General features: G+C 39.2%; 1 protein-coding gene across 1 annotated transcript; it reads right to left on the bottom strand.

The window, feature by feature from the left end:
- Nucleotides 1–910: 910 nt before the first annotated feature.
- On the bottom strand, nucleotides 911–11680 carry LOC128661743 (lymphocyte antigen 6E-like). The gene is made up of 3 exons (XM_053715963.1): nucleotides 11629–11680; nucleotides 4939–5058; nucleotides 911–1119 (listed from the first exon to the last, which is right to left on the bottom strand). The coding sequence occupies exons 1-3, from the start codon at nucleotides 11678–11680 to the stop codon at nucleotides 911–913; spliced, it is 381 nt and encodes a 126-aa protein (XP_053571938.1).
- Nucleotides 11681–24994: the final 13314 nt, after the last annotated feature.

Raw genomic sequence — 24994 nt, forward strand, 5'->3', positions numbered from 1 at the left:
AATATTATTCTTCTGGCAAGGAAGTGTATTTTTTACAAAATGTTTTGTTATATAAGCAATATGATACTTTATATGATGTTAATGTAAGAGTAGCTCGTTTTATTGCAAAATGGAGGCTCTTTTTGAAGTCTTTAGACCTCCCAACTCAGAGACAGATTCTTTATCCATTCAGAAATACTATATATATGCTAGAAGTGAACCTACGGGGTGAATGGAATGTTTGGTCAGAGGGGGTGAGATCAGGAGAGAGGGCGGGAAATGCATGACATAATTATTGCAAGCCTGATGATGTCTAATAATTCACTATGTATTCTGATGTTTAGAAATGTCACTTACTGCCATACATAGCAAAATTTGTTTTGGTTTCATCTTATTTTATTATTTTTATTTTATTTTTATTTTGTTAGGTTTGTTCTCTTTCTAATAGAAGACAGAGTCCCACCCTGGGGGTTTATATACAACCTAGGGTGCTTTCATTTTCAAAGTTTAAAAAAAGTTATAAAATTGTTCAATAGGTGATGTTATTGAGATCTACCCCTTCTTGTGAAGGGGACTCTCCTAGACATTCAACCAACTGCTGACTCTGATTGTCGCTTTCCCTTTATCACTTATACTTTACTGCATGATCATGTAAATCGACTGTCGTAACCATGTATGTTGGAAAATATTTTTGCTTACCTGATGATAATAAAAATAAAAGTTTTAAAAAAAAAGAATTGTGTAAATCTGAATTCAATATAACAAATTAGTTTTATTCCCTTCCTGTAAACTAATCCCTCTATCAGAGAGTGTCAGTTCTATGGTTTAACTGTTGTGATTGTTTCTTTATTAAATCAGCACACAGGATAGAAAAACATTTATAGATATTTTATACATTTGTTAAAAGATAATTGAATAACCATAATCTAAATCAAAGAGATGAATTTCTTAGCAGAGCCAGCAGGAGTCCCACGCACAAAGCGAGAATGGCGTAGCTGGATTTTACTCCGGAGGCGCCGCTAGTGTTGCACAAGTCTGTGTCACAGCAGGAGACCGAAGTGGAAGCCCCCAGAATACCAATGCCAGTCTCTTGGCAGATTGCTGCACATTCCTTAGTGATGGATGCAAAGGATATGCCAGCTACAGAAAATAAACATAAGGTAAAAAATGCTGTACTGAGCTAACAATAATTAACTTAGAAAGACATGAAACCCAAATTGTTTGTTTTGTAATTAAAGGGACAGTCTAGTCAAAAAATTTCATGATTTAGAAAGGCCATGCAATTTTAAACAACTTTCCAATTTACTTTTATCATAAATGTTGCTTTGTTCTCTTGGTATTCTTAGTTGAAAGCTAAACCTAGGTAAGCTTATATGCTAATTTATTAGCCCTTTAAAGCCACCTCTTATCTGAATGCATTTTGACATATTTTTTTCACAGCTAGAGGGTGTTAGTTCATGTGTGCTATATAGAGAGAAGTTACCAAGGAGTCAGCACTGATTGGCTAAAATGCAAGTCTGTCAAAAGAACGGAGATAAGGGGGCAGTCTGCAGAAGCTTAGATACAAGATAATCACAGAGGTAAAAAGTGTATTAATATAACAGTGTAACATAGTAACATAGTAGATGAGGTTGAAAAAAGACTGAAGTCCATCGAGTTCAACCTATACAAATCTAAAATACTTACAAAAAGCTCCAGTTAAGATTACATAATCCCACTAAGAGGTGACCCATTTAATACAAGCAATCATATCCATAAATTTTGTTTCTAGACAGAAGTGTATCCAAACAATGTTTAAACGTATCTAGGGTATTGGCATTCACTACCTCCTTTGGTAATGAGTTCCACAATTTTATTGCTCTTACAGGGAAAAAATGTTTCCATTGCAGGAGATTAAATCACCTTTCCTCCAACCTTAAATTGTGACCTCTTGTCACAAATAATTTTCTTGGAATAAACAGAGTTTCTGCCATCTCTGTATATGGGCCTTGAATATATTTATAAAAAGTGATCATGTCACCTCTCAAGTGCCTTTTTTCTAAAGAAAACAGACTCATTTTGGCTAGCCTCTCCTCATAGCTTAAATTCTCCATTCCCCTTATTAGCTTTGTGGCCCTTCTTTGAACTTTTTCTAGTTCTGCAATATCTTTGTTTGCGATCGGTCCCCAGAACTGCACTCCATACTCAAGGTGAGGTCTTACCAGGGATTTATATAGTGACAGAATTATGCTTTCCTCCCTTGAATCAATGCCTCTTTGAATACATGCTAGTATCTTATTAGCCTTTGTAGCCACTGCCCTGCATTGTGCACCCATCTTTAGCTTGTTATATATTACTACTCCCAAATCCCCAGTTAGCAAAACTGGGGAATGGGTAATAAAGGGTTTAACTATCTTTTTAAACAATACAAATTCTGGTGTAGACTGTCCCTTTAAGACAGAGTCTTTCCAACTTATTTCTATAATCTAATTTGTTTTGTTCTCTTTGTATCCTTTGTTTAAAGGAATATCTAAGTAGGTTCAGAAGCTGCTGATTGGTGGCTGCACATAAAGGCCTATTGTCATTGGCTTACAGCTAACTCCCAGTAGTGCATTACTGCTCCTTCAACAAAGTATCTCATGACAATGAGGCAAATTAGATAATAGAAGTAAATTGGAAAGTCTTACCAGGGATTTATATAGTGACAGAATTATGCTTTCCTCCCTTGAATCAATGCCTCTTTGAATACATGCTAGTATCTTATTAGCCTTTGTAGCCACTGCCCTGCATTGTGCACCCATCTTTAGCTTGTTATATATTACTACTCCCAAATCCCCAGTTAGCAAAACTGGGGAATGGGTAATAAAGGGTTTAACTATCTTTTTAAACAATACAAATTCTGGTGTAGACTGTCCCTTTAAGACAGAGTCTTTCCAACTTATTTCTATAATCTAATTTGTTTTGTTCTCTTTGTATCCTTTGTTTAAAGGAATATCTAAGTAGGTTCAGAAGCTGCTGATTGGTGGCTGCACATAAAGGCCTATTGTCATTGGCTTACAGCTAACTCCCAGTAGTGCATTACTGCTCCTTCAACAAAGTATTTCATGACAATGAGGCAAATTAGATAATAGAAGTAAATTGGAAAGTTGTTTTATTATCTACCTGAATCATGAAAGAAAACTATTGGGTTTTGTGTCCCTTTAATAACAATAACCTTAAATAACCCATAAATAAAGACACAAAACATTAAAGTAGATGTATTTGTTGTAAAACAATATGAAAGCCGACAGGCAACTCTTTAAATATTATTAGCTAAAACAGGTGGCAGCAATCAGTCAGGGCCTAAATATAGAACCTCTGCACAAAAGATGGTCATGGGCTGCTGACAACAACCGGAGCTCAGCTACACAGAACATGATATGCTTAGGGAGATATTCAGCCCACTGTAACCCCTCCCTCAATGGGCGTCACTTAACCTCTCAGCCAGCAGCCAAGGCCCTGACCACCCGCCTGGTGCAAACAACCAGTGCTCCATCCCAATAGGTCTAGGATCAGAGCTCCAACCCAATAGGTCTAGGATCAGAGCTCCAACCCAATAGGTCTAGTCGAACAGTATGTTGAAACCTAGAAAGCCAAAACTCCCATCCTAAGACTTATAGCAATAGTTTCAATAACCCTCCTCATGCCTTGGACAACCTACAGGACCTCTTAAGGAGGAACCTGAAAATGATTGCCCCCAACCTGCAACTCAACTAAAGGGAAGGGAGGGTGGGGAAGCTTCCAGGAGTCCTCAGGAGCAAAGAGGAAGTGAAATCCCAAACCTGAACTTATAAAGGAGTAAGTACAACTGCTCCTCCCTAACAGAAACACATATTGCTCAGCACACTCAGTACCTTAGCCCTTTGGTACACTTCGGGCTAGGTTTGCCCTACACTATCTTATTAGTTATAATAATTAAAGTAGCATTAAACACTAAATAACCACTAGATAGAATGATGTATTTACAGCAATTAACATAGTTGTTTAAATATTGAAAAAAGAAGTGTATTGTTATAGTGTGTACAAAGTAATGGGTGGTGGGAGGTTCCGTATCCCTTTAATATATTAATTATAAACGGCCCTGTGATAGAAAGGTAATAGGTAAAACTCAAAACTAAACTCTCATCATTCAGATTTTAATCAACTTTCTAAATTTCTTCTGTTATCTAATTAGCTTTGTTTACTTGGTATCCTTTGTGAAAAGCATAGGTGGGTAGGCTCAGGAGCAGCAATGCACTACTGAGAGCTGGAAGCTGAATGGTGGTAGCACATATATTTTTGTCATTGACTCACCCGATGTGTTCAGCTAGCTCCCAGTGGTGTAATGCTGATTCCTCTACCAAGTATAACAAGAATGTGAAGCACATTTGATAAGAGAAGTAAATTGGGGGGGGGATAAGAACAATTTGGGGTTTCATGTCCCTTTAACTTATCTTTTCAGTGCACTACCAGGTCCCAGAATGTACAGGAAAAAGGGGTCAAATAAATTAAGCAATTATATTGCAATGTTCTTTTACTGCAAGTAATTATCATTTTATATTAGACTGTCATTGTTTACCGTCCCTTTAACTATAATATGTGTACATAATTAGTAGTTATTATTATTATTCTGCTCAGCACTTATTTTGAGGAACCTTAATCTGGATTAGTTATTGGACTTGAGAAGGTTAACAAAACTTGCATTGTTTTGCAGCATCTTATATTATCACCTATGTTGAGTTAAATTTGGGAAATAAAACTAACAGGACTTAACTTGTGACGTCTCCAGAGTTAGTGGAAACTCCACAATTTGCAGAGTTAAATTGCAGGAAAAAGGGGCAAAATAAATAATAACAGTATATTGCTAAATTGCATCATTAAACTATTACTATATGTATGCTCATTTAAAGCAGATATAAGTAAGTACATAGGTAAAGCAAGGAGGTAAAATAAGAAACTTACCGACTCCAGCAGCTGCAACTGTTGTCATACAGAATGCATCAGTATCTGAACAACTTTGGCTTGTCATACAGTTTGCGTTGTTACTTTCAGAAAGGCACGTGTAACATGACAGGGAATAAGCTGCAAAGAAAGGAGACGGCTTGTAACTTATAAAATATATATCTGTATTATAGTCATCACATGTTACTGCATTCTGCTAAGCAACACTAATAAGGAACCTCTGGAGCAAAATGGTTTAACTATTTTTTTTATTTATTTAAAATAAATAAATAAATAAAGGTAACATGATTGTCTGATGTAAGCATATAACTGACAAGGGCTAAAGGGGTGTTGCTCTCATATGAGGTCTAATGAAAGCATATATCTGACATGGGCTACAGGGGCATTGGTCTCAAATGAGGTCTAATGTGAGCATATTTCTGGCAGGGGTGTTGCTCTCATATGAGGTATGATGTAAGCATATAACTAACAGGGGCTGCAGAGCTGTTGGTCTCATATGAGGTCTAATGTGAACATATAACTGACTGGGCTGCAGAGCTGTTGGTCTCATATGAGGTCTAATGTGAGCCTATAACTGACAGGGGCTACAGAGCTGTTGGTCTCATATGAGGTCTAATGTGAGCATATAACTGACAGGGGCTACAGAGCTGTTGGTCTCATATGAGGTCTAATGTGAGCATATAACTGACAGGGGCTACAGAACTGTTGGTCACATATGAGCATTAACTGACAGGGGCTACAGAACTGTTGGTCACATATAAGCATTTAACTTACAGGGGCTACAGGGGTGTTGGTCTCATATGAGGTCTAATGTGGGGATATAACTGACAGGGGCTACAGAGCTGTTGGCCCCATATGAGGTCTAATGTGAGCATATAACTGACAAGGGCTACAGAGCTGTTGGCCCCATATGAGGTCTAATGTGAGCATATAACTGACAAGGGCTACAGAGCTGTTGGCCCCATATGAGGTCTAATGTGAGCATATAACTGACAAGGGCTACAGAGCTGTTGGCCCCATATGAGGTCTAATGTGAGCATATAACTGACAAGGGATACAGAGCTGTTGGCCCCATATGAGGTCTAATGTGAGGATATAACTGACAGGGGCTACAGGGGCGTTGGTCTCATATGAGGTCTAATGTGAAAATATTTCTGGCAGGGGTGTTGCTCTCATATGAGGTGTGATGTAAGCTTATAACTGACAGGGGCTGCAGAGCTGTTGGTCTCATATGAGGTCTAATGTGAACATATAACTGACTGGGCTGCAGAGCTGTTGGTCTCATATGAGGTCTAATGTGAGCATATAACTGACAGGGGCTACAGGGGTGTTGGTCACATATGAGGTCTAATGTGAGCATTTAACTGACAGGGGCTACAGAGCTGTTGGTCTCATATGAGGTCTAATGTGGTCTAATGTGAACATATATCTGACAGGGGCTACAGAACTGTTGGTCACATATGAGCATTTAACTGACAGGGGCTACAGAACTGTTGGTCACATATGAGCATTAAACTTACAGGGGCTACAGGGGTGTTGGTCTCATATGAGGTCTAATGTGGGGATATAACTGACAGGGGCTACAGAGCTGTTGGCCCCATATGAGGTCTAATGTGAGCATATAACTGACAAGGGCTACAGAGCTGTTGGCCCCATATGAGGTCTAATGTGAGCATATAACTAACAGGGGCTACAGGGGTGTTGGTCTCATATGAGGTCTAATGTGAGCATATAACTGACAAGGGCTACAGAGCTGTTTGCCCTATATGAGGTCTAATGTGAGTATATAACTGACAGGGGCTACAGAACTGTTGGCCCCATATGAGGTCTAATTTGAGCATATAACGACAAGGGCTACAGAGCTGTTGGCCCCATATGAGGTCTAATGTGAGCATATATCTGACAGGGGCTACAGAACTGTTGGTCACATATGAGCATTTAACTGACAGGGGCTACAGAACTGTTGGTCACATATGAGCATTTAACTGACAGGGGCTACAGAACTGTTGGTCACATATGAGCATTTAACTTACAGGGGCTACAGGGGTGTTGGTCTCATATGAAGTCTAATGTGGGAATATAACTGACAGGGGCTACAGAGCTGTTGGCCCCATATGAGGTCTAAATAATGTGAGCATATAACTGACAAGGGCTACAGAGCTGTTGGCCCCATATGAGGTCTAAAGTGAGCATATAACTGACAAGGGCTACAGAGCTGTTGGCCCCATATGAGGTCTAATGTGAGCATATAACTGACAAGGGATACAGAGCTGTTGGCCCCATATGAGGTCTAATGTGAGGATATAACTGACAGGGGCTAAAGGGGTGTTGCTCTCATATGAGGTCTAATGTAAGCATATATCTGACAGGGGCTACAGGGGCGTTGGTCTCATATGAGGTCTAATGTGAGCATATTTCTGGCAGGGGTGTTGCTCTCATATGAGGTGTGATGTAAGCATATAACTGACAGGGGCTGCAGAGCTGTTGGTCTTATATGAGGTCTAATGTGAACATATAACTGACTGGGCTGGAGAGCTGTTGGTCTCATATGATGTTTAATGTGAGCATATAACTGACAGGGGCTAGAGGGGTGTTGGTCACATATGATGTCTAATGTGAGCATATAACTGACAGGGGCTACAGGGGTGTTGGTCACATATGAGGTCTAATGTGAGCATTTAACTGACAGGGGCTACAGAGCTGTTGGTCTCATATGAGGTCTAATGTGGTCTAATGTGAACATATATCTGACAGGGGCTACAGAACTGTTGGTCACATATGAGCATTTAACTGACAGGGGCTACAGAACTGTTGGCCACATATGAGCATTTAACTTACAGGGGCTACAGGGGTGTTGGTCTCATATGAGGTCTAATGTGGGGATATAACTCACAGGGGCTACAGAGCTGTTGGCCCCATATGAGGTCTAAATATTGTGAGCATATAACTGACAAGGGCTACAGAGCTGTTGGCCCCATATGAGGTCTAATGTGAGCATATAACTGACAAGGGCTACAGAGCTGTTGGCCCCATATGAGGTCTAATGTGAGCATATAACTGACAAGGGCTACAGAGCTGTTGGCCCCATATGAGGTCTAATGTGAGCATATAACTGACAAGGGATACAGAGCTGTTGGCCCCATATGAGGTCTAATGTGAGCATATTTCTGGCAGGGGTGTTGCTCTCATATGAGGTGTGATGTAAGCATATAACTGACAGGGGCTGCAGAGCTGTTGGTCTCATATGAGGTCTAATGTGAACATATAACTGACTGGGCTGCAGAGCTGTTGGTCTCATATGATGTTTAATGTGAGCATATAACTGACAGGGGCTAGAGGGGTATTGGTCACATATGATGTCTAATGTGAGCATATAACTGACAGGGGCTACAGGGGTGTTGGTCACATATGAGGTCTAATGTGAGCATATAACTGACAGGGGCTACAGAGCTGTTGGTCTCATATGAGGTCTAATGTGGTCTAATGTGAACATATATCTGACAGGGGCTACAGAACTGTTGGTCACATATGAGCATTTAACTGACAGGGGCTACAGAACTGTTGGTCACATATGAGCATTAAACTTACAGGGGCTACAGGGGTGTTGGTCTCATATGAGGTCTAATGTGGGGATATAACTGACAGGGGCTACAGAGCTGTTGGCCCCATATGAGGTCTAATGTGAGCATATAACTGACAAGGGCTACAGAGCTGTTTGCCCCATATGAGGTCTAATGTGAGCATATAACTAACAGGGGCTACAGGGGTGTTGGTCTCATATGAGGTCTAATGTGAGCATATAACTGACAAGGGCTACAGAGCTGTTGGCCCCATATTAGGTCTAATGTGAGGATATAACTGACAGGGGCTACAGAACTGTTGGCCCCATATGAGGTCTAATTTGAGCATATAACTGACAAGGGCTACAGAGCTGTTGGCCCCATATGAGGTGTAATGTGAGCATATATCTGACAGGGGCTACAGAACTGTTGGTCACATATGAGCATTTAACTTACAGGGGCTACAGGGGTTTTGGTCTCATATGAGGTCTAATGTGGGTATATAACTGACAGGGGCTACAGAGCTGTTGGCCCCATATGAGGTCTAATATGAGCATATAACTGACAAGGGCTACAGAGCTGTTGGCCCCATATGAGGTCTAATGTGAGCATATAACTGACAAGGGCTACAGAGCTGTTGGCCCCATATGAGGTCTAATGTGAGCATATAACTGACAAGGGCTACAGAGCTGTTGGCCCCATATGAGGTCTAATGTGAGCATATAACTGACAGGGGCTACAGAACTGTTGTTCTCATATGAGGTCTAATGTGAGCATATAACTGACAGGGGCTGCAGAGCTGTTGGTCTCATATGAGATCTAATGTGAGCATATAACTGACAAGGGCTGCAGAGCTGTTTGTCTCATATGAGGTCTAATGTGTGGATATAACTGACAAGGGCTGCAGAGCTGTTGGTCTCATACGAGGTCTAATGTGAGCATATAACTGACAAGGGCTACAGAGCTGTTGGTCTCATATGAGGTCTAATGTGAGCATATAACTGACAAGGGCTGCAGAGCTGTTGGTCTCATATGAGGTCTAATGTGAGAATATAACTGACAAGGGCTGCAGAGCTGTTGATCTCATATGAGGTCTAATGTGAGCATATAACTGACAAGGGCTGCAGAGCTGTTGGCCCCATATGAGGTCTAATGTGAGGATATAACTGACAGGGGCTACAGAGCTGTTGGTCACATATGAGGTCTAATGTGAGCATATAACTGACAAGGGCTACAGAGCTGTTGGCCCCATATGAGGTCTAATGTGAGGATTTAACTGACAAGGGCTGCAGAGCTGTTGGTCTCATATGAGGTCTAATGTGAGCATATAACTGACAAGGGCTACAGAGCTGTTGGCCCCATATGAGGTCTAATGTGAGAATATAACTGACAAGGGCTGCAGAGCTGTTGATCTCCTATGAGGTCTAATGTGAGCATATAACTGACAAGGGCTACAGAGCTGTTGGCCCCATATGAGGTCTAATGTGAGCATATAACTGACAGGGGCTACAGAGCTGTTGGTCACATATGAGGTCTAATGTGAGCATATAACTGACAAGGGCTACAGAGCTGTTGGCCCCATATGAGGTCTAATGTGAGGATATAACTGACAAGGGCTGCAGAGCTGTTGGTCTCATATGAGGTCTAATGTGAGCATATAACTGACAAGGGCTACAGAGCTGTTGGCCCCATATGAGGTCTAATGTGAGGATATAACTGACAGGGGCTACAGAGCTGTTGGTCACATATGAGGTCTAATGTGAGCATATAACTGACAAGGGCTACAGAGCTGTTGGCCCCATATGAGGTCTAATGTGAGGATATAACTGACAGGGGCTACAGAGCTGTTGGTCACATATGAGGTCTAATGTGAGGATATAACTGACAGGTGCTACAGAACTATTGGGGGCCGATTTATCAAAGTCTGACGGACATGATACGCTGTAGCAGCACATTAAAATTATGTCAAAATTATACTGAACAGGTTGATAACAAACAATGGTTAAATTAATTTAAAATACAGTAGAAATGTATATTCAATAGGTGCATAATACAAAGACAATGTAATAGCATTTCCTCTAAATTTTAAAATAGAAGTAGATTTTCTTTCTAACAAATTTCACAATTTCCTTTAATTTGACTATATTAGCTGTATCAGCCAATCACAGACTTACATATGTAGACACTGTGCATTCTTGCACATGCTCAGTAGTAGCTGGTGCCTAAGAAAGTAATCATATAAAAATACTGCACACAGTTTGTTAATGGAAGTGTATTGAAATTGTCTTAAAACTGTTCTATATGAATCATGAACATTTTGTTTTGACTTAAGTTTCACCTTTAACAAGAAATGATCTTAATAATAAGGAAATAAGTCATATAAATATTAATAATAAACCTTTGCGCATGGAACTACATAATATGACTTCACATATGTAGTGAACAACGCACATGGATTTACAATCACTGGACTGCTGAATGATTAACATATGTTATAAAAAAATAACTTTCTAACAAACTACTATGTAAATATTAGGGAACAGAATTAAAGGTGATGTTGAATAGTTGTGCAAAAATGTGTTTTTATTTTCCATTTGCAATAAAGAATAACTAATATTTCTCTGAAATTCACTAAACAAACTAATAGAGATCCTTACGTTTCTCTATTTAAAAGATATGTGAAACTTAATTAAAGAATAAACACATTTTGTATTAGTTTGTTTAGCTATTAAACTAAAATATGTAGCTAAAACACAGTTTTGTACTTGCAGCATTCCAGAGCAGGAATAATACATCTTTATCATTGTCATGCACACATTTCTAATGTATCAATTATTTACCTTAGTTACCCATGCGTTTATCACATGCAAAAGGGTTTAAACACATACATAAAATCCAGCATTACAGATATTGAACAGAACGCAGCCTATCATTGGCAGTTATATGGATCTGCCACTTTTGATTGGCTCATCAGCCTGCTTGCTAGCTGCAATTATCTTTACCTATGTGTTTTATCCCTTTGCAGTAAGGCAAGTAATACAAAATGTATAAAATCTAACAAATTAGAACATATACTTTATCTATTGGTCTGTCCCTTTAAACTTACTATGTTCTTTAGGTTGTCACTTACCTGTCCCTATGCAGAGAGCAGTCACCAGGAGAATGGCTTTTACAGCTTCCATTGTGAGTCTGTGCGGTGTCTACTTACTGAGAAACAAGACCCGGTATATATATAGTTCTGCCGTGTGTTTGTTAAGGTTGGTTTCCATATACACAGCATTGTCACCTGTGTCCTTCTCCTTTACAATAAAGCAAACATATAAGGAACACATGATGTATGTTATATTTACTGTTTTTTATCAGTGCTAAGGAGACATTATGGTTGTGCATCAATCACTAGAGCGTTAGCTTTTTGTTTAGCTTGTTGTACAGGTGAGTGTGAGTTTATTATGTCACATGTAGTAGAGCTATGGGAAGATAAATATCTAACCTACCTACTTATGTCAGATTTATACTGTGAGATTTTTTACCAGATATTTTATCTGTTGTACCATGTTTGTACATCATGAAGGTTTACGTTTGACTTTATCGTTTCTTTAAAGGGACCGTAAAAACATTGTATAATATGTTAGATAATTCTGCACTATATGCAGAATTATGTAACATAAGTATAGCCTTTTGTTTTAAAAATGTTTTAGTAAATATCTAACTTAGTAGCTAATACTATACTTACCTTGTAAGTGAATGCCTCCACTTCGGCACAGCAGTTTTTTCAACTAGCGCGTAATGGGTTCACTATCTAATCACAGCAAGCACAATGGCGCAATTCAGCTATATATAGCGCACTCCCACGCTAGGTAAAGCAGTTAACAGCCAGATAAAGTGTAAAATTACCAGATAAAGGGCTAGATTACAAGTGGCACACAATTGTTTACGTAGGTTAAATTGCACTCATATTACAAGTTGAGTAAAATAGCGATCGCAATTACCCTAGAAGGATTACCGCGATCTCAAACTTATTGTAAACTGTTACGCAAGTCAAATAAGTGTCACAAAACACATCAAAACTACATAGCAAAGTACAGTTACACTCATACTAACACCATCTAAAAATCTATTTAAAAAAAGTGAACAAAAAAAGGGCTCAAAGATACATACATCCACATGTCTAAATATGTATGTATAATATATATATATATATATATATATATATATATATGCGTATATATGTTTTTACCGACATATATATGTATTCATATGCTTATATGTGTATATATGTTTATATTTGTGTACATATGTATCTATGTATATATATATATATATATATATATATACACACATGCATACATGACATATACTGTATATATGTGCATTACTTTGCCGATAAGTAGATGAAAACACGTAAAAGCATATCTATGCAATATTCATATTTTCATGTCGGACTAGCGCATATTATAATATGCAATCAGGTACACGCATATGAAAATATGCAATTGTGTTTGTGCGCAAATCGGGTGTTAAGGTTTTTCCATCTTAATGATGAGTCCACAGCTTCATTCCTTACTTGTGGGAATACAGAACCTGGCCACCAGGAGGAGGCAAAGACACCCCAGCCAAAGGCTTAAATACCTCCTCCACTCCCCTCATCCCCCAGTCATTATTTGCCTTTCGTTTCAGGAGAATGGCAGAGAAGTGTCGGAAGATTCTAAGTAGTCTCTTATGGAGGGTAGTACTCTTTGGTATGGGACTGGAGTTTTAAGTAGTCTTTTCAGCCTCTCAGTGAGAGCATTGACGGATGTTAGGGTCTGGAGATGAAGGGAGAGTCTTTCTACGAAACCATTCAGACTCGTATTAACAGCTCCTAAGCAATCAGTGTTAACGAGTTTCACTGCCTGCTTCTGTCACTCAAGTCCATGTCAGGTGCGATTCTACAAGACTGTCAAACTTGAGAGGCTGTGTGTCTGTCCCATGGCAGAAATTCCGGTAAGATTGTTTCATTTTATCTCATATGATAACATAAAGAATACAGGGTCACAGTGTGACTCCTTTATCTGTATGGAATCAAGGGTTATTATCTTTGGAAGGAGATTATTGAACAGAGGGGATTTATACATAACTTGCTTTATTATGTTTTATGCTGAGATATGTGTGAGATGAGGCTCAGGCAGGTATGGAACATTTAGATTTTACTTTCATTTTTAAAATAACTGGGCAGACTGTTATTTGGCACATTTCTCTCTTGGAGCAGGGGCGGTCCTGCATGGCACTCCATGTGACTGGGTGTGGTTCATTGACTTCCTCTTTCCTGACCCTGAAAAAGCGGTTTCTCTGTGGGGCCTGGGTCATAGGAGGTGGTGAGTGCCCTTGCCATTGGTGGTATAAAGGTGCCATTTATCTTGTTCTAGTGTCCATCTTAAAAGCTAATACCTATTTTTATTGTGAGGAGGCTACGGTATACCCGCCTGCTCAATTATGTTCCACATGCTTCGATAAGGTAGTTATATATAAAAAGACAAAGATGTTTAGTACCACTGAGCTGTTCACCTCTGAGGGATCTCCATCCTGTGAGGTACGTTCCCTGCAATCATCTCCTACTACACATGCAGCCTCCCATTGCACTGCTAATCCTCCTTCGGGAGGGGCCCTTTTACCACCAGACTTTTCTGAACAGTTACAAATGGCAGTGTCTGCGGCCTTCAGTGCTTTACCTCGCCCTGCTAAGCGCAAGCAAAAGGTTAAATATTGCTATCCTTCCCAGGGGTCATCTACCAATTTGTTGGATTTATCTGATACTAGATTATCTGCTGATGAAGACGCCTCTGATAGTTCAGAGGAGGCTCCTTCTGGTTCGGAATCTGCTGCCTCTAAACCTCCAGCTGTGGAGGAACCAGATTTTAGATTTAGGATTGAGCACTTACCCTTTCTGTTTAAAGAAGTGTTGGCTACATTGGAGGTTCCAGAACCTAAATTACCCAAGGAACCTTCTATTCCTAAACTTGACAAGGTTTATGAGGACAGGGTGGTACCACAGACTTTACCGGTTCCGGTAAAGATGGCAAATATTATTAAGAATGAATGGGAGAGAGTTAGCTCTTCTTTTTCCCCTTCTTTTTAAAAATTGTTCTCCATTCCAGACTCTCAATTAGAGTTGTGGGCGTCTGTACCTAAGGTAGATGGAGCTATCTCCATGCTTGCTAAATGCACCACTATCCCGCTTGAGGATAGTTTGTCGTTTAAGGAGCCAATGGATAAGAAGCATGAAACTCTATTAAGGAAAATGTTTCAGCACACGGGGTACTTGTTTCAGTCTGCAATTGTGGTTGCTGCAGTAGCTGGAGCCGCTACCTATTGCTGCGACTCGCTATCGGAGATGATAGAGGTGGAAACTCCCTTCGACCAGATCCAGGAAAGAATTAAGGCCTTGAGGGTAGCTAATTCTTCCATCTATGATGAAAACATGTAGATTATTCGCCTGAATGCAAAAAAATCAGGTTTTTCTGTTCTAGCCTGTAGGGCTCTCTGGCTGAAGTCTTGGTCTGCAGATGTGCTTCAAAATCTAGATTGCTTTCCCTTCCTATTAAGGAGAAAATTATTTTCAGTCCAGGCCTGTACTCTATCATATCCACGGTCACTGGGGGCAAGGGTGTCTTCCTGCCACAGGATAAGAAGAATAAACCTAAAGGACAAGATCCTAATTTTTGTCCCTTTCTTTCGGATAAATCCTTACACTAGCAGCCCTTCCGCAAAGCCTGATCAGTCCAAGGGAGCTTGGAAACCATCTCAATCTTAGAATAAATCCAAGCGGAACAAGAAGCCCGCCGAACAAAAGTCGGCATGAAGGGGCGTCCCCCAATCTGGCGTTGGAGACAGACTATCTCTCTTTGTGGAGGCTTGGTTGGGGGACGTGCAAGACCCTTGGGTTCTAGAGGTCATCGCTCAGGGTTACAAATCTCATTCTCCCAGGGGCAGATTCCTCTTATCAAACCTGTATTCAAGACCAGAAAAATGAGAAGCTTTTCTAGGGTGCATGAGGGATCTCTCCTCCCTAGGAGTAATTGTGCTGGTACCTCTATCAGAGAGAGATCTAGGGTACTACTCAAACCTTTTTATGGTCCCATAGAAGGAGGGTACGTTTCGCCCGATTCTAGACCTAAAGTGCCTTAACAAGTTTCTGTTGGTCCCATCATTCAAGATGGAGATGATAAGGTCTATTCTGCCCTTGGTTCAAGAGGGACAGTTCATGACTACGATAGACTTGAAGGATGCTAACCTACATGTGCCAATACACAAGGTTCACTTCAAGTTCTTAAGATTCACCTTTATGGATCAGCACTTTCAGTTTGTGGCTCTTCCTTTCGGTCTGGCTACAGCAAAATTACTTCCAATTGTCTTGCCCTCCATACCTCCTCAAGGCCATCTGTGGCTCAGTGTATGGAGGTAATTGGGCTCATGGTGTCCAGCATAGATATCATTCCATTCACCAGGTTCCACCTCAGACCTCTTCAACTGTGCATGCTGAGACAATGGAACGGCGACCACTCGGATCTGTCTCAACAGATTTCTCTGGACAACCGGTCGAGAGAATCGCTCTTAGTGGCTCTGTCCAGATTGCCTGTCAAAATGGACATCCTTCTTGAGACCATCTGGGCATATTGTGACTACGGACGCAAATATCTCAGGATGGGGAGCCGTTTGGGGTGCCAGGATGGCACAGGGCCGGTGGCCTCGAGAGGTATCTCTTCTCCCTGTGGACAACTGGAAAGCGGATTTCTTCAGCAGACAATCCTTTCATCCGTCAGAATGGTCTCTCCATCCCGAGGTGTTCTCCATCCCGAGGTGTTCTCCATCCCGAGGTGTTCTCCATCCCGAGGTGTTTGTGGAGATTTGCAACAGATGGGGGACGCCGGGGATAGATCTCATGGTGTCCCGACTCAATTCCAAACTGCCCACATACGGGTCGTGGTCTAGGGATCCACAGGCAGAGCTGATAGATGCATTAGCAGTGCCTTGGAGGTTCAAACTAGTTTACATTTTTCTGCATCAGGCAGGAGCAAGCTTCTGCAATTCTAATTGCTCCATTGTGGGGATGTCCTCATCTCCTCCATGGAGGTTACCTTGTCGCAGAGATCTGCTGGAACAGGGACCTTTTGTTGATCAGAATCTAGATTCTCTGAGGCTGAATGCGTGAAGATTGAAAGCTTAGTCCTAGCCAAGAGAGGTTTTTCTGAGAGAGTGATTAATACTCTCATTCAAGCAAGAAAGCCGGCCACTCGTCGCATCTATCATAAGGTGTGGAGGACCTTTATACTCTAGTGTGAGGAGCATGGATTCCCCTGGCATAAGGTCAGGGTGTCCAGGATTCTTTCCTTTCTCCAAGATGGTTTGGAGAAGGGACTTGCCACTAGTTCCTTGAAGGGACAGATCTCGGCTCTATCTGTATTATTTCACAAAAGGCTCGCTGAGCTTCCTGATATACAGTCTTTTGTTCAGGCTCTGTCTAGAATCCGACCTGTATTTAGACATTCCGCTCTTCCCTGGAGTTTAAATCTGGTTCTTAAGGTTTTGCAGAGGGCTCTGTTTGAGCCCATGCATTCAGTTGACATTAAGTTACTGTCTTGAAAGGTTCTTTTTCTATTGGCTATTGCTTCGGCTCGCAGAGTCTGAGATGGTGGCCCTGCAATGTGAGCTTCCTTACCTAGTTTTTCTTGCTGACAAGGCTGTTCTTCGCACTGGGTTGTGTTTTCACCCTAAGGTTGTGTCTGATCGCAACATCAATCAGGAGATTGTGGTTCCTTCCTTGTGTCCTAATCCTTATTCGAAGGAAAGATTACTCATAATCTGGATGTGGTTCAGGCTTTCAAATTCTATCTTCAGGCCACAAAGGATTTTAGACAGACTTCAGCATTGTTTGTTGTCTATTCTGGGAAGCGCAGAAGGCTTCTTCCACTTCCCTATCTTTTTGGTTGAGGAGCATTATTCGATTGGCATATGAAACAGCGGGACATAAGCCTCCTCAGAGGATTAAGGCTCATTCAACTAGGGCTGTGGCTTCATCTTGGACCTTCAAGAATGAGGCCTCCATGGAGCAGATTTGTAGGGCGGCTACCTGGTCCTCCTTACATACCTTTTCAAAGTTTTACAAATTTGATGTCTTTGCTTCAGCTTTTACGGAGAAAAGTTTTGCAGGCTGTCGTGTCCTCAGAATAGAGTCCTCCTCTCTTTTACCCTCCCGTTATTCATCCAGTGTCCTCTAGAGCTTGGGTATATGTTTCCCACAAGTAAAGAATGAAGCAGTGGATTCTCCTCATATTAAGATGGAAAACAAATTATGCTTACCTGATAATTTCCTTTCCATCTGTATGAGGAGAGTCCACGGTCCCTGCCCATTTTCTCCGTTGGGCAGACCAAAATTTTTTGTTTCTTCTGGCACCATTTATACCCTGATATTTCTGCTACTGTCCCTTATTCCCTCAGCAGAATGACTGGGGGATGAGGAGAGTGGGGGGTATTTAAGCCTTTGGTTGAGGTGTCTTTGCCTCCTTCATGGTGGCCAGGTTCTGTATTCCCACAAGTAAGGAATGAAGCCATTGACTCTCATACAGATGGAAAGAAAATTATCAGGTAAGCATAATTTCCTGTTTTTCCCACTTTTTTTCCCCCATTGACTTCTATGGGGCAATAGGTTATTGTTTGCGCAACAGTCTTATTGCACTAAAAGAAAGCTGTTTGCACTTGTCAGGTTAGAACAAAAAGTTTATTTCTAGCGGAATTAGCCTCACGCTTAAGCGCGAAATACTGCGCCACTTTTAATCTAGCCCAAAGTGTATGTCACTAAGAAAGGTGTCAGACATTTGTGCCAGGTATAAAGCCACAGTGAAATATCACAAAATATGCCAAGTTAAGTGTTATATACCATAATGAAATGACCCCAATAAGCTGCATATACAATGAAGTTAGATGCAGGAATGTGCTAACATGAAAATGACTTTCCTCTAGGGGTGTTATTATGGGACAAAAAGCTTCCGCCCAATGTTATTTTTGATACCCACCCAACTTATTGACATTAACTCCCTCCAAAAAATATATATAAATATGTGTGGTTTATCTAATTACGTAGTTGTTAAAGTAGGTCTAACTATAGAGACAAACGATTGGTGTAAAAAGAAATGGGTTATTTATTAAAAATATATGTCAGAAAAAGTACTATACATGTATCAAGAAAAATGTATAATATTTAAAATAAAGCCGTTTTATACGACGAAACGTGTTGATGGTAATACAAGAAGTTGCTGATGAAAAATCTTTATGCCAATTTGGAGGATTAACATGGATCCTAAAAGGCACTATTTTTTAATAATGGAACCACTCTGCGCAGAGTAAGGATACGTTCATCACTACGGAACTATTTGCAGCGAGTGACGTCACTTACCCGGAAAACCAGCTACATGGCAGCTGTACAGATACCTGTGCCCTGCTACACCAAATGACAAGTAACCAACTGGATTCAGGTAGGCACACAGAGGTGTAACAGCCCGTGAGTGTGGGTCTTCTTTTCTTTGGGATATTTCTTCCAACAGTTCCATTAACACTTATCCAGCAATTGGAAGTACAACTGCAAGAGTTTTAACTCTACTACCCGTTTAAACCTGTGTGGATTACCACTTATAAATGACATTTTCAACAAGTATACTCACATTAAGTGTAAACCTATAAAAGGATCTTTTTATAAAGATTTTAAACAAGGATTTTAACGAAGAAACACCAATATGTATCCTTATTAAGGACTCTACAATGTGCAAAGAAGTAGGTTTGTAAAAGAGATTTTAAATTATTAGTAAAAAGGACACAAGGAAGTTTACATTACAATAGGCCAGTATTCAGTCTTGTACTCACTATATATTTATATTATATTTTTTCCTTGTACCAACTGTGTAATTGGAAATCAAGCACACAAGTGCTATTTAGTTGCCACTAGTGACGTATATGGTGGTAATTGCTTAAGTTGTTTATAATCATAAACTATTGGTCCTAGATTTTAAACACATAGGACAATATTTAGATGACCGGCCATATGTGAGGAAGATCTTTTTAATATTATACATTTTTCTTGATACATGTATAGTACTTTTTATGACATTTTTAATAAATAACCCATTTCTTTTTACACCAATCGTTTGTCTCTGTAGTTAGACCTACTTTAACAACTATCCCTTAGCTGTTAGCGCACGTATACACATCATTTTTTGTATATTTCTGTCTTAAAAATTTTTCTGTTTTATGGGAGCAGATTAGTATATGTGCAGGGGTAAGATTTGCACACCACTTTACATTCCCTTTTTTTTATCTAATTACGTACTACACACCTTTGTAATAGGTGGGTAGCTAAATGTAGCCACCAATCAGAAAGAGCTACCCAGGTGCTGAACCAAAATGGGCCGGCTCCTAAGCTTACTGCTTTTTCAATAAAGATACCAAGAGAACGAAGAAAAAATGATAATAGGTGTAAATTAGAAAGTTGCTTACAATTACATGAAAGAAATGTTTTGGGTTTCATATCCCTTTAAGTAAAGCAGCTGGAGGACTTGTGGCTTATATTTTTTTCATTTCATAGCAGGCCTTGAATTAAAGGGACAGTTGCATAATTTTATTAGATGTCGCAAAATTTGAATGTTGAAGAGAACAAATAGAAAAATTTTGAACAGTAAATTAGTAATTGTAACCCTTTTGTCCAAATGTTATTAATGTTTACTGTTCCTATAGGAACACATAATTCTTTCACTAAAAACAGCAAGGCCTGGACAGCAAGCCTTAAATGAATGATAGGTGTGTTTAGCCTCTTACTGTGGCTTCTTGTGAACCCATTTATTTCAGTTTTCTAAATACAGAAACAACTATTTACAGGTAACATTTGAGTATTATTTTACACATGTTCCCTTGAGAGAGATGAAAGTAAAGAGATGCTAATATTACTGCACAGCGATAAATTAACTCTTAAAAAGAATGTGCTGCTTATTTGATTAAAAGGACATAATACTCATGACAGGAAAATATCACCTGAGCATCTCTATGTAAAAAAGGAAGATATTTTACCCCAAAAAGTTATACTTCAGCTGCTGCTCAGCTGCAGGTAAAAAAAAAAAAAAAATGAAGAAATGAGCTGCAGCCAATCAGCATCAGCAGTGCTGAGGTCATGAACTCTTTTACTGTGATCTCCTGAGATTTGACTTAACTCTCATGAGATTTCATTGTAAACTTCCTTACACTGAATAGGGAAATAACATGAGAGTGCACGGGGCTCAACCTTTCGGCTGTCCCGGGACAGACATACTGATATGCTGCTTAGAAGTCCTTTACAATGGGATCTGGCTACTGAGAAACTGTTGAGGTAAAATATCTTTCTTTTTTACATAGAGATGTTCAGGTGATATTTTCTAGTCAGCTTTTTACAGCTATACTGCATCACTTTCAAGTGTTTCAACATTTGGGTATTATGTCCCTTTAATATATAAATGCAGAGACTGAGATAAAATATTAATAAAAGTAGTTCAAAATGATCTATATTTCTCTTTATCTATCTATATTTCTGTTTATCTATCTGTCTCATATATATATGTATATATATATATATATATATATATATATATATATATACATATACAGTATATATATATATATAAACACAAATATATATATATATATATATATATATATATATATATATGTTCTGTGTTACATATAGCACAGTGCTACATATATAATATTGTTCTGTACATAACACTGTACTGCGTTTCATGCAGTGGGGTGTATTGCATAATGTGTTATATACTGTACTACAGATAATAAAATATTTGTGTGTGTATATATATATATATATATATATAAAACACAGAACATCTATATACATTTCTGTTTATATATATATATATTAAGATATACTAGTGAACGTTCTATGTGACTATATTGTGTTTTATTTGTTAAAGAACTTTACCACAATCAAAGTAATGTTTCACTTGTCTATTTCTTTGAGTGATTACTTAAAGGGACATGAAACCCAAAATTGTTCTTTCATGGTTCAGATAGAGCACGTGATTTTAAACAACTTTTTACAATTTACTTCTATTAGCAAAGTTGCTTCATTCTTTTGGTATCTTTTTTTGAAGGAGCAGCTATGCACTACTGAGAGTTAGCTGAACACATCTGGTGAGTCAATTAAAAAAGGCACATATGTGCAGCCACCAATCAGCAGCAAACTCCCAGTAATGCTTTGATGCTCCTACCTAGATATGCTTTTCAACTAAGGATAACAGGAGAATGAAGCAAATTAGGTAATAGAAGTAAATTGGAAAGTTGTACCATACACTCTTTCTGAATAATGAAAGAAAATATTTGGGTTTGATGTGCCTTTAAGTATCTGTACTAAACCTACCCCCAGGGAAAAGTTTCTGAAAAATTAAGAAAATGAATGTAATTATATTTAAAAAAAAAACCTCTTTTAGATAAAACAAAACAATGTCCCTTTAACATCAGCTTTCAGCTATCCAAACGTTGTTAATGGCTTCAGTATGATTTGAACAAAAATTAACGTTTAAAGGGACCTGAAACCCAAAATTTTCCATTAATGATTTAGACAGAGCATATCATTTTAAAAAATGACTTCTATTATTAAATTTGCTTCATTCTCTTGTCATGCTTTGTGTTAAAGGAGCAGCAGTGCACTACTGGGAGCTAGCTGCACACAACTGGTGAACCAATGACAAGAGGCATATATGTGCAGCCACAAATTAGCAGATACTTCCCAGTAATGCATTGCTGCTCCTGAGTCTACATAGGTAAGATTTCCAACTAAGGATATCAAGAGAAGGAAGCAAATGTCATCATAGAAGTAAATTGGAAAGTTGCTAAAAATCACATACTCCATCTAAATCATGAAAGGAAATGTTTGGATTTTATGTCCCTTTAATATCTCCCATTCACTTCAAACACAAATCTGACACCTTAGTAAATATCCCAACGTGCAGCAGCCATTTTAATTCCCCATAAATTCTTCCTGTAATTTGTAGAGTCTCCGCCCCTCTCTGTAAGTCTGGGTTGCATTGAGTTAAATGCAGAACCCGCTGTGCAGTGATTGGTTGATATGTCAGGAGCTTGTTTCTATTTGTCGCTAATTGACAACAGCAAACAACATAAAGGTGCATCCCAGGCTTGCAAAACACAATTACATTTCTATATGCTGTTAAAACATTGCTTTATTCTCTTAGTATGTTTTGTTAAAGGGGCAGCAATGCACTACTGGGAGCTAGCTGAACACATAAGAACACAAAGATAGCAGGAGGTTAAAGCAAACTAGACAATAGAGGTAAATTGGAAAGTTGTTTAACACTGCGTGATATCTGAATCGGGAAAGTCATTGTGACTGTCTCTTTAATGACGATCAGTCAGTATAATATGATTGACAGCTTGTACAAGTAAATGCAATGAGATTATTCCTTAGAATGGTTGCTCCCACAGATTGCAATAAAATTGTCCACCACTCTTTAGAGTCTATACTGATCTTTAAAGCTACAATAAACCTGTGATTCAGACAGAGCACACAAGTTTTACAAAGTTTCCAATTGACTTTTATTATCAAATTTGTTTCATTCTTATGATATTCTTTGTTGAAGAGATACCTATGTCGGTAGAGTTCACGTGTCTGGAGCAAGTGCTGCCATCTAGTGCTCTTGCAAATATAGGATGCCATATAGTGCTGCAGGCACATGCACGCTCCTGAGCTTACCTCCACGTTTGTCAACAACCGGAGAACAAAGAAAATGTGATAATAGAAGAACATTGTTGTTTAAAATCACATGTTCTGGGGGCGTGTCTGGACAGCAGCCATGATCAGACGCAAAGTTAGAAGCTCCTGATACTTCACAGACTAAAAGCTGAATATCCAAATAAACTCAAAGAATGCAGAGTTCTACTACGTAAAAGCCAAAAGGGCAATTGGATGGGCATTGCCCTAAAAAGGGCAGTTAGCTCTATTGCAGTCCAAACCCCTAATCTAAAAAATAAACCCACCCAATACACCCTTAAAAAACCTAACACTAACCCCCTGAAGATCGACTTACCGGGAGACGTCTTCATCCAAGCCGGGCGAAGTGGTCCTCCAGACAGGCAGAAGTCTTCATTCAAGCCGGGCAGAAGTGGTCCTCCAGACGAGCAATCTTCATCCAGATGGCATCTCCTATCTTCATCCATCCGGCGCGGAGCGGCTCCATCTTCAAGACATCCGACGCGGAGCATCCTCTTCTTCCGACGACTAAAACAGAATGAAGGTACCTTTAAGTGATGTCATCCAAGATGGCGTCCCTTAGATTCCAATTGGCTGATAGAATTCTATAATATTTTGACAATCGGAATTAAGGTTGAAAAAATCCTATTGGCTGATGCCCGTCAGGACCACTTCTGCCCGGCTTGGATGAAGACTTCTGCCCGTCTGGAGGACCACTTCGCCCGGATTGGCTGAAGACGTCTCCCAGTAAGTCGATCTTCAGGGGGTTAGTGTTATGTTTTTTTAAGGGTGTATTGGGTGGGTTTATTTTTTAGAATAGGGGTTTGGGCTTGCAAAAGAGCTAACTGCCATTTTAAGGGCAATGCCCATCCAAATGCCCTTTTCAGGGCAATGGGGAGCTTAGGTTTTTATAGTTAGCTTTTTATTTGGGGGGTTGGTTGTGTGGGTGGTGGGTTTTACTGTTGGGGCGTTGTTTGTATTTTTTATTTTTACAGGCAAAAGAGCTGATTACTTTGGGGCAATTCCCTGCAAAAGGCCCTTTTAAGGTAGTTTAGTTTAGGCTAGGGTTTTTTTTTTATTTTGGGGGGCTTTTTATTTTAATAGGGCTATTAGATTAGGTGTAATTAGTTTAAATTTCTGTAATTTGTTTATTATTTTCTGTTATTTAGTGTTTGTTTTTTTTGTACTTTAGATAATTTAATTTAGGTAATTGTATTTAATTTAGTTAATTTATTTAATTATAGTGTAGTGTTAGGTGTTAGTGTAACTTAGCTAAGGTTTTATTTTACAGGTAAATTTGTCTTTATTTTAATTAGGTAGTTATTAAATAGTTAATAACTATTTAATAACTATTCTACCTAGTTAAAATAAATACAAACTTGCCTGTAAAATAAAAAAAAAATCCTAAGCTAGCTACAATGTAACTATTTGTTATATTGTAGCTAGCTTAGGGTTTATTTTATAGGTAAATATTTAGTTTTAAATAGGAATAATTTAGTTAATGATAGGAATATTTATTTAGATTTATTTAAATTATATTTAAGTTAGTGGGTGTTAGGTTTAGGGTTTAATAACTTTAATATAGTGGCGGCGACGTTGGGGCGGCAGATTAGGGGTTAATAAATATAGGTAGGTGGTGGCGATGTTAGGGACGGCAGATTAGGGGTTAATAATATTTAACTAATGTTTGCGAGGCGGGAGTGTGGCGGTTTAGGGGTTAATA

This window comes from Bombina bombina, chromosome 5 (genome assembly GCF_027579735.1).
Source record: "Bombina bombina isolate aBomBom1 chromosome 5, aBomBom1.pri, whole genome shotgun sequence".
Lineage (NCBI taxonomy): Eukaryota > Metazoa > Chordata > Amphibia > Anura > Bombinatoridae > Bombina > Bombina bombina.

Excerpts from the sequence above, each read along its gene's own strand:
- LOC128661743 (XM_053715963.1), bottom strand. The coding sequence starts at position 11,680 with ATGGAAGCTGTAAAAGCCATTCTCCTGGTGACTGCTCTCTGCATAGGG. Across the intron at positions 5,059-11,628 it reads TGCTCTCTGCATAGGGACAG|CTTATTCCCTGTCATGTTAC; the intron begins GTAAGTGACAAC and ends CTTTCTTTGCAG. Across the intron at positions 1,120-4,938 it reads AGTTGCAGCTGCTGGAGTCG|CTGGCATATCCTTTGCATCC; the intron begins GTAAGTTTCTTA and ends TATTTTCTGTAG.